The sequence below is a fragment of the Anabrus simplex genome, chromosome 4 (genome assembly GCF_040414725.1).
Source record: "Anabrus simplex isolate iqAnaSimp1 chromosome 4, ASM4041472v1, whole genome shotgun sequence".
NCBI classification, from domain to species: Eukaryota; Metazoa; Arthropoda; class Insecta; order Orthoptera; family Tettigoniidae; genus Anabrus; species Anabrus simplex.
In genome coordinates this window covers 318,529,776-318,546,707 of record NC_090268.1, presented here as the reverse complement: position 1 = coordinate 318,546,707, position 16,932 = coordinate 318,529,776, and the positions used below count along the sequence as shown (strand labels likewise).

The 16,932-nt window shown below is 38.4% G+C and overlaps 1 protein-coding gene across 1 annotated transcript in view; it reads left to right on the top strand.

Moving 5' to 3' along the window:
- The window catches only part of Nup44A (nuclear pore complex protein Nup44A), a 103,881-nt gene that overhangs the window by 10,031 nt on the left and 76,918 nt on the right, over nt 1–16,932 (top strand). The window contains exon 2 of the mRNA XM_067146492.2: nt 15,453–15,609. Within this exon, the coding sequence (XP_067002593.1) occupies nt 15,453–15,609 (157 nt within the window). The remainder of the gene's footprint in view (nt 1–15,452; nt 15,610–16,932) is intronic.

Below are 16,932 nucleotides of genomic sequence, written 5' to 3'. Positions count from 1 at the left end.
TCTGGTGATACATTTGGTATTTACTCGACAAAATTAATTAAATCTCAGCCATAGACGCCCAAGAGAGATCCAGTTTACTCTGTCTGCCATCTAGTAGGCCTAGAGTAAAACAGAACGTCGAAATTGACGAGTAGACAGCCAGATGGCGTCAAATCGAAATGTCTGCACACGGTAGCTGAGGCCATACGATTATATATACTGTTCACAAGACCCGCCTTAAACTCTGCCCCTCCTCCCACCCCTTCTTCCCCCTGCCACTCTCTTCTCCAGCCTAATATCTGCCTCACTACGCTCCAAATGTCAGCACGTTAGACCGCAACTCCCTTTTCACAGGTCAAACTTCTCGGCACGTTGTCCAAGGTGAGCCACATATACGGTATTCATATACACCATTAGTTGTCCAGGCCCATTAAACTTTAATACTTATTTCTCTTTTGCTTTGGTTTCTCTTTAGGCTTCTTTAAATATTCCCGTTCGGACTGAGAAAATTTAGATCACCTGTATTATACCCAAAGAGAAGAACGGAAGGACAAACTTCTACCTATTTAAATGATACCGTTTTATGCTAAACAATTTTATAGATTTCTCAGTGTGAATTTTAACAAGCGTATCAAGCCTTTCTAAGACAACATGTTTTATGAGATATACAAACGCATAGTTCAACAAGCTCCATTACACGAGCAATGTGTTATCGATTAAACTTCTGTTCTTACTTGGACGACATTTGAATAACAAGTGGTTTTAATAAATTGACAGACAATCACTAAAAGATTTTAAAAGCAACTGTAAAAATGACGCGAGATGATTTGAGCATTTGTATGTAAACAGATGAGCAAGATCAGATGTATTTGCTATGAGTAGGCTATATCACTTTAATTTTAACACACAGTAACAAGAAACTTTTAAAGACTTTCACATGTTCAGAGTGTAAAAGAAATGGATTAGAAAAGTTGGTGGTACAGCTAAAGCGTGTTAAATATTTTAATCAATGTATTTATTTGGTGAAAAAATAGTGTATGATGTGTATCCCTACATGTCACCACAGCAATTTTAATTAATATCTACTTCCTCAATTTGTGTGATTTAGGCTCATGATGACATTTGTATATGTCGAAACCGGTACCTCTATTGAATAAATGTTGTAGATAACATCTTATACAACTTGTAATTTGTATTGAAAAGGTTGAAACTTACTAAAACTTATCTCTGTGATCTCAGTTCAATACAGAAACAAAATTAAGTTTATATCTTTGAATAACGAAGCTCACCAAGCAAAATTCAACGCGTATCAATATAGTAACATTAAAATCAAAATTGCAAAATTTGGCAAGGACATTAATTTTTTGAAACAATGCATAAAACAATCTAACGCCTAACTTCCTCAAAGTGAATATAAAAAGACACCAAAACTCACCTCAACACAAGAGTACTCAAAATAAAGTTAATAGGATATGGATTAGGAACGAAATTAAATTCTTGTACAAGAAAAAAAATATTTTATAAATAACCAATTATATGTGACACACCTTGTAGCAGCGTGCCTCATCTCAAAAGCCTAATGGAACATTTTCCTTGACGAGGTTAATAGAAAATTATTCGAAGAGTTAGCTCAAAAACAGCTCATGTTAGATGAGAAGCTCAACATACTTAAGGCTAATGTAACGGAAAACAGGGATACTAAAGAAACAACTGAAAATCATAATCATTTAGAGAACTTGATTGAGAAATTCCACCCTTATGTTGTAAATTTGTCAAAAACAGTATTAACAGGGCAGGACAACGTGATACAAGAAAAAGGTCCGAAGCATAACTGGCCGAACACGAACATAATCAGTGCCACCACCAATTTCTCTGAAATTTTATTTAGATTGAAGTTAGGATTGAAAAACTGTTCCAGATGGGTAAAACAATTTTCTGTAATATTGACTAGGGGGCCTTTTTGTATAATTTTCATGCCTTGGTTGATATTGTTGTTGTTTGAGTCATCAGTCCATAGACTGGTTTGATGCAAGCTCCATGCCACCCTATCCTGTGCTAACCTTTTCATTTCTACGTAACTATTGCATCCTACATCTGCTCTAATCTGTTTGTCATATTCATACCTTGGTCTACCCCTACCGTTCTTGCCACCTACACTTCCTTCAAAAACCAACTGAACAAGTCCTGGGTGTCTTAAGATGTGTCCTATCATTCTATCTCTTCTTCTCGTCAAATTTAGCCAAATCGATCTCCTCTCACCAATTCGATTCAGTATCTCTTCATTCGTGATTCGATCTATCCATCTCACCTTCAGCATTCTTCTATAACACCACATTTCAAAAGCTTCTATTCTATTTCTTTCTGAGCTAGTTATCGTCCATGTTTCACTTCCATACAATGCCACGCTCCACACAAAAGTCTTCAAAAACATCTTTCTAATTCCGATATCAATGTTTGAAGTGAGCAAATTTCTTTTCTTAAGAAAGCTCTTCCTTGCTTGTGCTAGTCTGCATTTTATGTCCTCCTTACTTCTGCCATCGTTGGTTATTTTACTACCCAAGTAACAATATTCATCTACTTCCTTTAAGACTTCGTTTCCTAATCTAATATTTCCTATATCACCTGCCTTCGTTCGACTGCACTCCATTACTTTTGTTTTGGACTTATTTATTTTCATCTTGTACTCCTTACCTAAGACTTCATCCATACCATTCAGCAACTTCTCGAGATCTTCTGCAGTCTCAGATAAAATAACAATATCATCGGCAAATCTCAAGGTTTTGATTTCCTCTCCTTGGACTGTGATTCCCTTTCCAAATTTCTCTTTGATTTCCTTTACTGCCTGTTCTATGTAAACATTGAAAAGGAGAGGGGACAAACTGCAGCCTTGCCTCACTCCTTTCTGGATTGCTGCTTCTTTTTCAAAGCCCTCGATTCTTATCACTGCAGAATGATTTTTATACAGGTTGTAGATAATTCTTCGTTCTCTGTATCTGATCCCTATCATCTTCAGAATCATAAATAGCCTGCTCCAATCAACATTATCGAATGCCTTTTCTAGATCTACGAATGCCATGTACGTGGGCTTGTCCTTCTTGATTCGATCCTCTAAGATCAGACGTAAAGTCAGGATTGCTTCACGTGTTCCTCAATTTCTTCTGAAGCCAAATTGATCTTCCCCCAACTCAGCTTCAACTTGTTTTTCCATTCTTCTGTAAATAATACGTGTTAAAATTTTGCAGGCATGAGATACTAAACTAATAGTGCGGTAGTTTTCACACCTGTCAGCACCGGCTTTCTTGGGAATAGGTATAACAACATTCTGCCGAAAATCGGATGGGACTTCTCCTGTCTCATACATCTTGCACACTAAATGAAATAACCTTGCCATGCTGGTTTCTCCTAAGGCAGTCAGTAATTCAGAGGGAATATCATCAATTCCAGGTGCCTTGTTCCTATTTAGGTCACTCACAGCTCTGTCAAACTCTGACCTCAAAATTGGGTCTCCCATTTCATCAGCATCAACAGCCTCTTCATGTTCCAGAACCAAATTATCTACATCGTTACCTTGATACAACTGTTGGATATGCTCCTGCCATCTTTCTGCTTTGTCTTCTTTCCCTAGAAGTGGCTTTCCATCTGAGCTCTTAATATTCATGCACCTAGATTTCCTTTCTCCAAAGGTTTCCTTGATTTTCCTGTATGCAGCATCTACCTTTCCCAGGACCATACAGCCTTCGACATCCTTGCACTTCTCCTTCACCCATTCTTCCTTAGCTACCTTGCACTTTCTATCCACTTGATTCTTTAATCGCCTATATTCTTTTCTGCCCTCTTCATTTCTAGCATTCTTGTATTTTCGTCGTTCATCAATCAGGTCTAGTATCTCCTGAGTTATCCACTGATTCTTAGTTGATCTTTTCTTCCTTCCTAACATTTCTTCAGCAGCCCTACTGACTTCATTTTTCATGACTCTCTACTCTTCCTCTACTGTGTTTCTTTTGGCCTTTTCATTTAGTCCTTGTGCAACATGTTCCTTGAAACGATCCATCACACTCTTTTCTTTCAACTTGTCTAGATCCCATCTTTTTGCATTCTTTCCTTTCTTCAATTTCTTCAACTTCAGATGGCATTTCATGACCAACAAGTTGTGGTCAGAGTCCACGTCTGCTCCTGGGAAAGTTTTGCAATCCAACACCTGGTTTCTGAATCTCTGCCTAATCATAATGAAGTCTATTTGATACCTTCCAGTGTCTCCAGGTCTCGTCCACGTATACAGCCGTCGTTTGTGGTGTTTGAACCAAGTATTGGCGAGGACTAAATTATGGTCAGTGCAGAATTCAACCAGCCGACTTCCTCTTTCGTTCCTTTGTCCCAATCCAAATTCTCCTACTGTGCTACCTTCTCTTCCTTGGCCTACCACTGCGTTCCAGTCTCCCATCACAATTAGATTCTCGTCACCTTTGACATATTGTATTAAATCTTCTATCTCCTCATATATTCTTTCAATTTCTTCATCATCCGCTGAACTAGTAGGCATATAGACCTGCACTATTGTGGTGGGCATTGGTTTGGTGTCTATCTTGGCGACTATAATTCTTTCACTATGCTGGTCGTAGTAGCTTATCCGCTGCCCTATTTTCTTATTCATTATTAAACCAACTCCTGCATTACCCCTGTTTGATTTCGTGTTGATAATTCGGTAGTCGCCTGACCAAAAATCCTGTTCTTCCTGCCAACGTACTTCACTTATACCAACTACATCTAACTTTAGCCTATCCATCTCCCTTTTCAGATTCTCTAACCTACCACAACGATTCAAACTCCTAACATTCCACGCTCCGACTCGCAGAATGTCAGTATCCATCTTCCTGATGATCGCCCCCTCTCGTGTAGTCCCCACCCGGAGATCCGAATGGGGGACTAGTTTACCTCCGGAATATTTTACCCGGGAGGAAGCCATCATCAGTACATCTTTCATACAGAGAGAGCTGCATGTGCTCGGGAGGTGGTTACGGCTGTAGTTTCCCGTTGCTTTCAGCTGTGTAGCAGTATCAACACAGCTAAGCCATGTTGAGTATTATTACAAGGCCGTATCAGTCAATCATCTAGACTGCCGCCCTTGCAACAACCGAAAGGCTGCTACCCCCCTTTCGATGAACCATTCGTTAGTCTGGTCTCTCAACAGATACCCATCCGATATGGTTGCACCTGCGGCTCGGCTATCTGCATCATTGGGACACGCAAGCCTCCCCACCGCGGCAAGGTCACATGGTTCGCAGATATTAGTTGATATTGGTTGATATTAGTGAACTGAAATGAAATGTCATATGGCTTTTAGTGCCAGGATATCCCAGGACGGGTTCGGCTCGCCAGGTGCAGGTCTTTCTATTTGACGCCTGTAGGCGACCTGTGCGTCGTGATGAGGATGAAGTGATGATGAAGACAACACATACACCCAGCCCCCGTGCCATTGGAATTAACCAATTAAGGTTAAAATCCCCGACCCGGCCGGGAATCGGACCCGGGACCCTCTGAACCGAAGCCCAGTACGCTGACCGTTCAGCCAACGAGTCGGACTTAGTGAACTTATGGTTAGTATCACCCATGTACTGTCCCATTGCTGAAAATCTGTTATATTTCAGGGCGTTAACATGCTCTAAGTATCTTGTTTGAAAGCTCCTACCTGTACATGTTGCCCGGTCGGATGCTGTGTAGCACGTCTGTTGCTCCATCTATGCAGCACAGCAGTGAGTTGTATGGCCCATTTCTCTGGCATGGTCGGTCACATATCGAACTGGGCCTTGAACATTGTCTGGAATGTGTGGAGGTTTTACTTTCACGACTCTGTTACCATTGTGACTACTGGTGGACCTCAGTCTGGCTTTCAGGGTTATTCTTCTATTTAGATCACTTGCGTCTTTCCTCAAGTCTTGAACATCAGATTCCACAATCTGAAGTATTGCCTGAAACAGTTCAGAACTGTTTCATTAATTTCTTGCTCAAGTCTTAATCGTTGGACTCCACAATATTAGGTATTGCCTGGAACTACCGGTACCCTTATCAACCATTTCACTCTTCTTTTGCCTCAAGTCTCAAACACTGGACTCCTGTTCTCACGTGCTCCCCTGCCCCCCCCCCCCCTCCCCCTCCCCTCTCTGTTTCTCTCAATAATGTTTAAACCCCTTATTTCTCACTGAACCCAGTTATGTTATTAAGAGACCAGCAGTGGGAAATCAGTATACTTGCATGTCTAAATGAAGTTTTAACACCATACGCTGACTTTGCTCAGCATGTATTCAAAAGAGGCCAATAATTTTATATTTCACACATAAATTTATTGCCATAGTTGTGATGACTGAGTTTGATGACCCATCATCATCACAACTTTGAATTGGCACCCACTATGTGAGAGTTTTACTAAGAATGACAACAGCAAGATCATCAGACCAATTGAAAAAAGTGGAAATATATCTAACAGAAAATAAAAATTAAGAGTACTGGAAGGCAAGTTATGTAAGAGAGAGAAGCATAGAATTGAGATGCAGATGAAGGGAGAGCAAAATGTAAAATGGAGGAGCAGAGACATTTAAGAGTATGAGAGACTATTTTTACAATTTTGCAATGGTTTTCCGCTTCCTTCCCATTCCTAGGCCTCATCGGTCTGGAAACGTCGACCATATGTACTTTTACAAGTTAATAATTAATAGCATCATTACCAGCATTTCATCATGTATTCTTCTGTACTATAGAAGCACCTACTCAGCAGGAGATTTTTTAAAGCTGTGGTAAATGAATTGAAGGGACTAATATCTTTAATCGTATTTGGAAGCTTATTATATAATCTGATTTAACGGAGTCTACATGTCTTGTGCTCGATGAAAATATTATTTCTTGTTCGCGTCTGGTAATTGTGATTGTCAAAATTCTTTCTGAAGTGATCAATTTTTTTTTTCACGTGTAGAATGCATTGCGTGATGTATATGCTTGGTACTGGGAGTATCGTTAGTCACTTAAATAATGGTCTGCAATGATCTAACCTGTTACGCATCGATATAATTCTGATAGCGTGTTTCTGTATTTGAAAAATAACATCAAGATTTAATTTGTAGCAACCCCAGAGACCAATAGCATAAGAGATGACTGAATGGAAATAATCCAAAATATGCTATTCTAACATAATCTTCACTACAACTATTAGACAAAATCCTTAAGGCAAAGCAAACAGAACTCAGAGACTTCATATAGATGAAAAATTAAGATGGGACTGTCATATTAAAAAAAAAAAGGGGGGGGGGGGAAGTCTCTGAGTTTTGTGGTCAACGTATTTTCAATTGCATTTGCATTTAATATGAAGTATTTGTTTTGCAGTTTTGTGGTCAGATGCCTTAAATTCCATGTTTTTTTTTTAAGTGTTAATTTGTTTTTCCTGAACCATGATTCTAACCTAGACAAGACTGCATTTGCTGCAATTTCTATAGACGAAGGGTCAGGATTATTAATAATAATAATTATACAGATCTGCAGTTTCTACTGTATTATTGTGAGGGAGATCATTCACATAGATGAAGAAAATAACAGGCCCAAAAATACTACCCTGCAGAATACCTGTCTATGTTTTTCACCTGAGAGTGATATGTCTCATTATGCCCTTTACTGTTATAATGTGTTATTTCAACACTCTGGATCGTTTATCCAGGTGTGATCTAAACCAGTTGTTAACAATTCCTGTAACCCCAGTCTGATATAATTTGTGCAACAATATTTCATGATCAGCAGTATCAAATGCCTTTGAAAGGTCAAGAAATAGTCCTATCACAGTTTCATCATTATCAAGAGCACTGTGTAAAATGTGCTAAAGCAGACAAAGTACTTCTCTCAGCTCTAAACCCGTATTGTGCATTATTTAACAAGTTATATTTGAGAAAAAATTTAGTAAGCCAATCTGTCATAGCGCATTCAAATAATTTTGAAATAAATGTAGGTATTGATATTGGTCTGTAATTATGTAAATTGTGTAAGTTTCCTCTTTTAAAGACTGGGTTAACTTTAGCTATTTTTAAGAGATTAGGAAACTGACCACTAGAAAATGATTCATTGATGAGATCATTTAAAGGCTGTACCAGATAAGGAGCACATTTTTTAACACGTTGAGTGCCGAGCCGATTGTAGCACACTATTCCACTGGTGCCAGGCATGGTTTTGAATTGCATTCCGCTGGTGCCAAAGCAATTGTACACGTTGTAGTCTGTTTATATAATCTTGGGATGTATTTATATGATGTACTAAGTAAATTTTATCTCACCATACCATGGTCATGTGTGACGCCATATGGTGTCACATCAATTTTTTAGGAAAGATAAAATATAGCGTGACGCCATACGGCGTCACAGAATTTTTTGTCATGGAATGTGCAATACATATTTCAAATACGGGATATTTATTTGCTAATTCAGATGAACGCAATATTTATGAAAACCTAGTAAAATGCAAAACAAGTACTTATATTACATTACATATTGTTGTGAACAGTTTTCTGATAACTCTAAACAATGGAAATATGCGTCTGGGCATGCCCAAGTTCTTGTTACTCGTTGTAATTTTTCAAACCTTATTGGCATCGTTGTTCTAATATCGTCCTTTGTACACTTGTTTCATGTGCTATTTTCATATTTACGTTTGCACATCTGATCGGGAAGTTAAGGGGAGCGCGCTAACTATACGCTACTTGGCTGCTAGCGCAGCTCGACGCAGCCCGGTTGGTTCACGTCCGCTGCTTCGCTCCTCCCTACCTCTCCGCCACACCCCAATACTCCCGCGGCACTTCTAATTTTATGACTATTTATTTGTTCAATTTTGGCGTTTAAACTTGCGCTGGGTACATGCAGTTTTCACCTTAGCATTCTACTGCCTCCCACGAATATTCCTACCAAATTTCAACCGAATCCGAGTGTAACACATGTATGTGTTCCCTCGTAAGATTATTTCCAATATCTTCCATTTTTTATATTTTTGCACAACTATGTAAACTGAGTGATAATACATACGTAAACGAGGAATAAACAATGCCTGGTGCGCTTTCACCTGTGACAATGACTGGTAAAACCAGGAAAGGACAGGGAGTAATTCCCAGTTTTACGGGAATGAATGATAAAAGGATCAGCAGTCAACAACATTTATTATAATCTTTCAGAAAAAAAAAAACAATAAATTATTTGAATAATTTGATCCATGATTAAATACGAAATTCAAGTGACATACACCTAGCCTTGAGCCGAACTGACCACCGGCCGTGCACATGATAGTGATTATAAATTGAAACTGAGAAAACTCAGAATTATCGGAATATTGCATTAAATGTGAAAGGCTGGCGCAAGCCAAACCAGTATTGAAACTTTACATAGTAGTAAATGAAAATTCAAAAACATCAAATGACGAAGCTAAATAGAAAAAACATGGGTTGCTTTAACAATAGATTGAAAAGGACACGAACTTGAGGCAGACTTGCAACATTAAATTCTCCACCGGGGAGATAAAATTAACAATAATGAAAACATTGAGCTGTCAGATTAATAGTCCAACACTGCAGTGTAAAATACAAATCCTTTTAGGCAAACCAGCTCAGTAGAAAATGTCATCTTCTAAATCAGACGTGCTGACATACATAGATTAAAAGTGTCCATAAAAGTAAAGCAGAATGCTAACTCCAAGCTGGCATTAATGAAATTTAATAAAATAGAATTGCTGAAGAGGCCAGCTGGTGCGAAGTAGAAGGTACTCGGGTTGACATTCTTCATCTATACAACAGGGCAAGCCCATGTCAACAGCCGCAAGCAGGGCAAAGTGAATACATGTGGTGAGAAAATGCCGCTTCTAAACACGCCGCGAGGCTAACAGGCCGGATGCATAGTCCGCATGGACATTGCAGAGAATTGGCAATTCTATTGAGCTGCCCGAAGCAAAGTGAGGAACCGAGTCCTCGCGCCGAGTCTTCAAGTCAAGTTCTGGAGCAGAGTCCAGTGCAGAGTCCAATACGGAGTCCAGCGCGGAGTCCAGAGTGCAGAGCAGAGTGGAGTGGAGCATGTTGAGTAGCAGTCCTTAAGAAGCACTGCAGAATATTCCAGATTCAACAAAAAATAGTGCTGCAAGACTAACAATAATAATTACTAAAAAGTACATGAGAAACCTTACCAAAAAATACAAAATAATGAAAAAAAAGAAGTCCAGAAAGAATATTCATAATTTCCATACAATTAATAATATAATAAAGGCAAGGGAAAAAACAGAAATAACCAATGAAAAAATAGAAAGACGCGGAAGAACACATTCTCGGTACCAGAAGGAGGCAAGTTACCGGTGACACAAGCAGTCATGTGAAGGTAATGTGACCAATCAACAGGCGACGTAAAAATGATGTAGGTTAGCGAAGCGAAAGGAAGAAATAAGCAAACAGTGTTCGTAAGACCTGTAACATGATTGCACGCCACGGGGAACTTGTTATAAATCAACGAAAAATAACTGAACGTAACATAATTAAAGGTAAGCGCAACATCATACTTAAAATCAAACAAGTAGAATAGTACCGAAAATAGTGAGAATTGCCAATAAATCATACGTTCATGGGCGCATGAACCAATGACCACTGGCCAGTCAGTGGCTTCGGAAGAATACTGTGGCGCCACATGGTGGCATAGAGTGAAAATACATAGGTGGAATAGACCCTGAAGTTCGCCCTTTCACGTAGTAACAATTTTACGCGCATAGATGTCACAGCTGATTATCTATGGTGCATCGCCTGAAACTCAACTGTGCCGCCATATGGCGTCACGCCATCTCAAATTTGAAGACCACCGTGACACCATATGGTGGCACGTGGCACCCAACGTGTTAATGATTTTTGTGAGAATTTCATCTACACCTATGGAAATTTTTTTCTTCATAGACTGTATGATTGTAAGAACTTCCAATTCTGTTACTGGAGTATATTGCATGGAGTTTTGCACAAAGGTTGGGAGTTCGGGTATTACACCTGATTTATTTGCATTTTCAAGTTTGTATGGTAGGGATAGAAAGAAATCATTTATATAATTAGCCAAATGATGAGGGTCATTCATTTGTATTCCCTTATTTTTTATGGCAGCAACTTTATTTCCAACTGCTTATCTGTTGGTTTCTCCCTTGATTTCATTGCATATGGTTCGTGATTTATTGCACGACTCTTTGACTTTCTTGTTATTGTGCATTATCTTAGCCGTCCTAAGAACTCTTTGATAGACTGATTTGTAGTTTTTAGCATACTTGCAAAAATCCAGCTCAAACTCTGCCGTGCTAATCTACTTAGTAATTTGCATTTTTGACGTGAAATCTGTGTACCCTTCGTGATCCATGGCTTTTTTGAAGTTTCATTAATTACTGCAAGTTTTTTTTTGGAAAATTTAATTCAAATTTCATTTATAACATGCTTTAAGAGTTTCTGTACTTTTTTCCATTGCCATGACCAAATGTTACTGGAGCCTAGGTCTGAAGTTTAAGACTTTCGATGAAACTGCCACATGCATCTGCAGTGAAAAAATGAGTTAATTGTGTTTGCTTCATTTTGGTTGAATGCTTGTTAACATTCTCAATTTCTAGTTGCAAAATTTGCGCATGATGATCTGATAATCCCAAATTTATATTTGTCGCTTGCATTTTAGAACAATGGAAATTAATACAAATGTTGTCTATCGTAGCTGAGGTGACAGTTACCTGGGTGGGTGTAAAAATTAAGTGTTTTAGATTACAGCTTTGAAGAATATGCAGTAGTTGTAATGTTGGCAGAATGTTTTCTTCAGCGAAAACCATCTTAAAATCACCACAAAGTATTACTTCTGCGCGAACGCTAGATGACTGTTCAAAAACATGCTGCAGGTTTTCCTCATACTGACGTAATGCTGGGTGATGGCACGTTGAGCTTTATTGGTACTGTCATTTCCTGTCTCAGCTGCATATAGTGATCGCAGCAGGGGTGGGCAGATAAGCCACTATGTAAACATACCGAGGTCGGCCGAGAATACCATGCCACTGTACATTTAAGGAAAATAACACACAAACCAAAAATGTTATATGGCACAGTTAATGTTGTACAAAATTTGAGTTACAGAATATATTTTGCTTCTAGGGAGGAAATGTTTGCTTTGAGAAATCAAGAAATTTGTGTAATTGAATTTTGAGTAAAATAGAGAAATAAATGCATGGGAAGAATAGGACAGACAGCCGGGAAATTGAAGTTACTTCGAAATACTGAAAATTCAAGTAATGTGGGTTCGAGATATTGATGTTCGACTCTAGTTACATTGGAGAAAGAAGACAGTGAGTGTCATGCAGAATGAATCAACTAAAATAAAATTTCACAGAAAACAAAAAGCAACAAAATAAAAATCTGGTATTTTAGGAAAAAATTAGATTATCAAGCAAAATTGAAATTGAACTTGCAAAACTACAAGAATTGAAGAGAAGAAATGGCCTTATTGTGTCAAGCAAAATGAATTGAAATTGAACTTTCAAAACTGCTTTTCGTTTTCTGTGACATTTTATTTTAGGGAAGAAATGGCCTTATCGAGGAATGAAGTACAACTTTTTAATACAAAGGAATTATCATTGTTGCACAATAATGGGTGATTTTTTCTTGTTTTCAATGTGCACATAACTGTTTTTCACACATGGTTATTATTTAAAAATTACTATAATTATCATGCAAACAAACTCATTTTGTTAAATATATTGCACTCAAAATATATAGCACTCAAAATTCTTTAAGAGAATAGATTACAAGCTCCTGCACTTTGTGAAATGTTTATTATGTTCTTTTGTTGACTTTTCTTTACATTGTGCTTGATGGAAGTGTATTTATGGTTTATACATGTTATGGTTCAAGTAGATTTTCTTTTTCTTTCCGATATGTTGCAAGTTAAAGTAACTGTTTAGAATTAACTTAGTATTTATAAAAATAACTTGGTTACTCATGCAAAAACCATATATAGTATATTTTTATTTTTAATATATATAAAATAGATAGCAGAAATATAGTGGACACTGTATGTTGTAATCACGGATAATGTTATCAACCGTATTATATAATCATTTTAATGAAGTCCCGTATGGACAAATACTGAAACATTGAAAATCTTCCGTTTATTGTGATCATGAATTCGGTTTATGTTATCACATTTGTTTTCAAGGTTTTATTCTCAAGTAGGATATGTGAGTAGAGTGCATACAAAGAAAACACTCCCAACCTTTAAAAACCCGTTTTTACACTGCGCCTGTCTTCAAGGCCACTTTCAAGTCTCATCTTTTGTAGCAGGTGTATGGTAGAAAACTAGTCAGTGCAGATGAATATCCCTCCTGCATACACTTTCTCTTTTGTTTCTTCCCTTACAGTAGTTTATCCAAGGACCACTTGCTTGAGTTTTACTAAAGCTTTTGCACTGTACAGTTCTTAGCGTTGTGGTGCAATGTTAGCTAGTGTGAAAAACAAACATAAAGACTCAACCATTAAAGAGAAACTTTCAATTATAGAATGTTATTGCAAATTGCCTACAATGAGTTAACGCAATGCTGCTGTAGAGTTATGAATTTCGCAACCTCTTCCATGCAAGCTATTGAAAAATTGACACAATATTCATAAGGCAGCAAAAGAAAACAAAAACTTCAACTGCAAGCAAAATCGTGGTGGAAAAGTTAGTCAAGTTGAATCTCCTCTAAAACTTTGGTTCTCAAATGTTCGCGAGAAAGATGCTCATGTTGACGGTCCTCTGATGCGGAAAAAGGCCAAAGAACTAGCAAAAAAAATTGGGAAAAATTAATTTCGTGGTAATGGAAGGATGGTTTCACCGTTGGGGAAGGAATGTGAAAATATAGTGTACAAACGAACGCATGGTGAGCAGAAGGATGCTGATTCTGTCGCTGCTGAGAGGTGGATGGAAGAGGAGTGGCCTAAAATTGCTTCTGAATTCCCTCTGTAAAACCTCCAAGGAACGATTAACAGTTTTATGTTGTGCGAGTATACCTGGTGAAAAGAAGACTGTTAGGGATTGGAAAAAGTAAGAACCCACATTGCTTTAAAGGCATTAGTAGGTTTCTAGTGGACTATAATTCCAAGTCTAATGCATGGATGACTGCCCTGATTTTCAAAGAACCGGGCGAGTTGGCCGTGTGATTAGGAGCGCGCAGCTGTGAGCTCGCATCCGGGAGATAGTGGGTTTGAATCCCACTGTCGGCAGCCCTGAAGATGGTTTTCCGTGGTTTCCCATTTTCACACCAGGCAAATGCTGGGGCTGTACCTTAATTAAGGCCATGGCCGCTTCCTTCCCAGTCCTAGCCCTTTCCTGTCCCATCGTTGCCATAAGACCTATCTGTGTCGGAGCGACGTAAAGCAACTAGCAAAAAAAAATTCAAAGAATGGCTACTGATGTGGGATAATAGGCTGGACCGTAAAATAGTTTTGCTGGTTGACAACTGTGCAGCACACATTGTGAATTGTGAGCTCAAAAACATCAGTGTGGTTTTGTTACTGGTGAATAAGGCTTCATTAATTCAATTAATGCGATCAAGGAATCTTTCGCACCATGAAAGTGTATTATCGCTATGAAATGCGCACAATAATCTTAGGAAACATAGAGGACTCACATAAAACTAGTGCCAGTGCCCGTGCCAAAACAATCAGCCTTCTCGATGCCCTGCATCTTGTAGCCATGTCATGGGATAATGTCTCAGCTCATACAATAAGGAACTGTTTCTGGGTTGGAGGATTTTTAAGAGAGTTACCGGAATTAGAGGAGAATGTTGAACTTGGTCCAACAGGCTGAATGGAAGATGAATTTCAGGAATGGCTGAACATTGATCAGGGCATCATTACCGATGCGAAACGGACAGAAGATGGCACATGTGAGGCAGTTATTTCCAAAGAATTAGATATGAGAGGTGAAGAACATGGAGCAGAAGATAGCGATGCTGATGATGACAATGTTGCCGAAGCTTCCCGAACACCAGCGTATGCTGAAATGCGACAGGCGCTAGATATCTTGCGACGAGGTGTTCAGCGTAGGTCAGTATACTTCCGAAAACATTATGAATGGATTTTTGAGAGACAACCAGAAGCAGACAACAACTAGAAACTATTTTGCATAGCTGAAAGCAGTTAACTGTATTGCAGTGCTGTGTACCGGTATCTCTTTCATTGTAGTGTATGTAGGTTATGATTCAGTGTCTCATTGTAGTGCGTGTAGGTTATGAATAAATACAGTAGGCTACCTATCATTTTTTATTTCTCGGCTACTGTTATCAATCGGTTAATGTTATCAAATTATCTGCATCCCAGGGTATATTAGATCTTTGTAAATTCTGATGATGAAGTCTTTTCCACTCCTATCCAAAAGCAAAGCTGTTACACCAACTGGGAGCTATAAAGTTTTGTTGTAATTTTACTCTTCTAGGTCTGGGACCAAGATGAGCATGAGAACTGGCATTTAACAGCCAGTTGGAAGGCACACAGTGGTTCTGTATGGAAAGTAACTTGGGCACATCCAGAGTTTGGTCAAGTCCTTGCCACTTGTTCTTTTGATCGAACTGCTGCAATTTGGGAAGAAATTGGTAAGTAAAGTCTATAAGCTCATGAACTGTTTATTGGTTAAGTTTAGAGATGAGTCGATACCGCCTTGTGGCGATACTTGATGCCGGTATATAATCTTTGTCTGAATACTCCAAAACTTTCATTCTTGAAATAGAACAGTAAAACACAAATTTCTAATCATCATCTTCATCATCATCTTCCTTCCAAGTATGGGCCATATGTCCTGTTACGCTCTTGCATTTTTCTTTTTGCAAGACTTGAAAGCAATTAAATATCCTTCCGACAGGTTGCTAGCCTGAAGGAAGTAAGACTATTGGTGGAGCTGCCACCTCTCAGCTAATGGACTAGCTGAAATGACAGCATTTCCTCCGTAATTGATGTAACGGTTATACCGCCGTGACTCAGTCGACAGAGCCTCGTCTGTGAGAACAGGTTTATTCATCCTGGGAAGGTGAGGTTGGCATTTGGGCAGGAGAGGTTCACAAATTTCTAAATACAGTATTATTTATTAAATAGGCATTTTTATATTAACACTTCAGTATATGTATAATTTTAAAGGAAACTGAAAATATATTGTGATATGTTGTTCTAGTTATTAGGTAGTTAGTCATCATTCCCTAAACCAACTGTTAAAAAAGTATTCTACATAATTTTGAAAAATCAAAATCAAATTAATGATAAAACAGAAAATAGTGTTACGAGGCGACATGGTCAGTGCCTGCGATAAATCTTCTCAGCCGTTACTCTTGGCTTTCTAGACCAGGGCTGCTATTTCACTGTCATATAGCTCTTCAACTTCAAGTCCTGTTTATTGAGATATTGCCAGATATGAAATGGCAAAAGGGACGTTCTTTATTGAAAACCTATAAACTCAGCTAACGCTGCCCTATACAACGACTATGGGGAATTCTTGAGTAAAATGAAGCGGAAGAAACACAAAATATGGGACAACTTTTATGTCACTGATACTCTAACGACAGAGTGGACAATAGTGTATACAAACTGAAACCCTCAGTAACTCATTTTGCCAGACATGAATTTCGTCACAGGGTTTGCCAACTCAAGAAGTTTCATGTACCAGATTCACAGTGTTTATGAATGTGGTGTCATCGGCAGTGTGATAGATACCATGCTCTTAAATGCAAGAAATTGAAGTTTTCTTAGACTGAACTAAGCACAGATTAAATATGTGCACATGTATTTGAATATTTGTACATCTGTATAATTCATTGTGTCACTAAACACTTTATGTATATGGCCATTGGCTGCAATAAAACTTTTAATAGCTCCTCAGCTGTAATCACATAGACTGAGTAGACCTCTAACCCTCAGGTCCCGGTAAA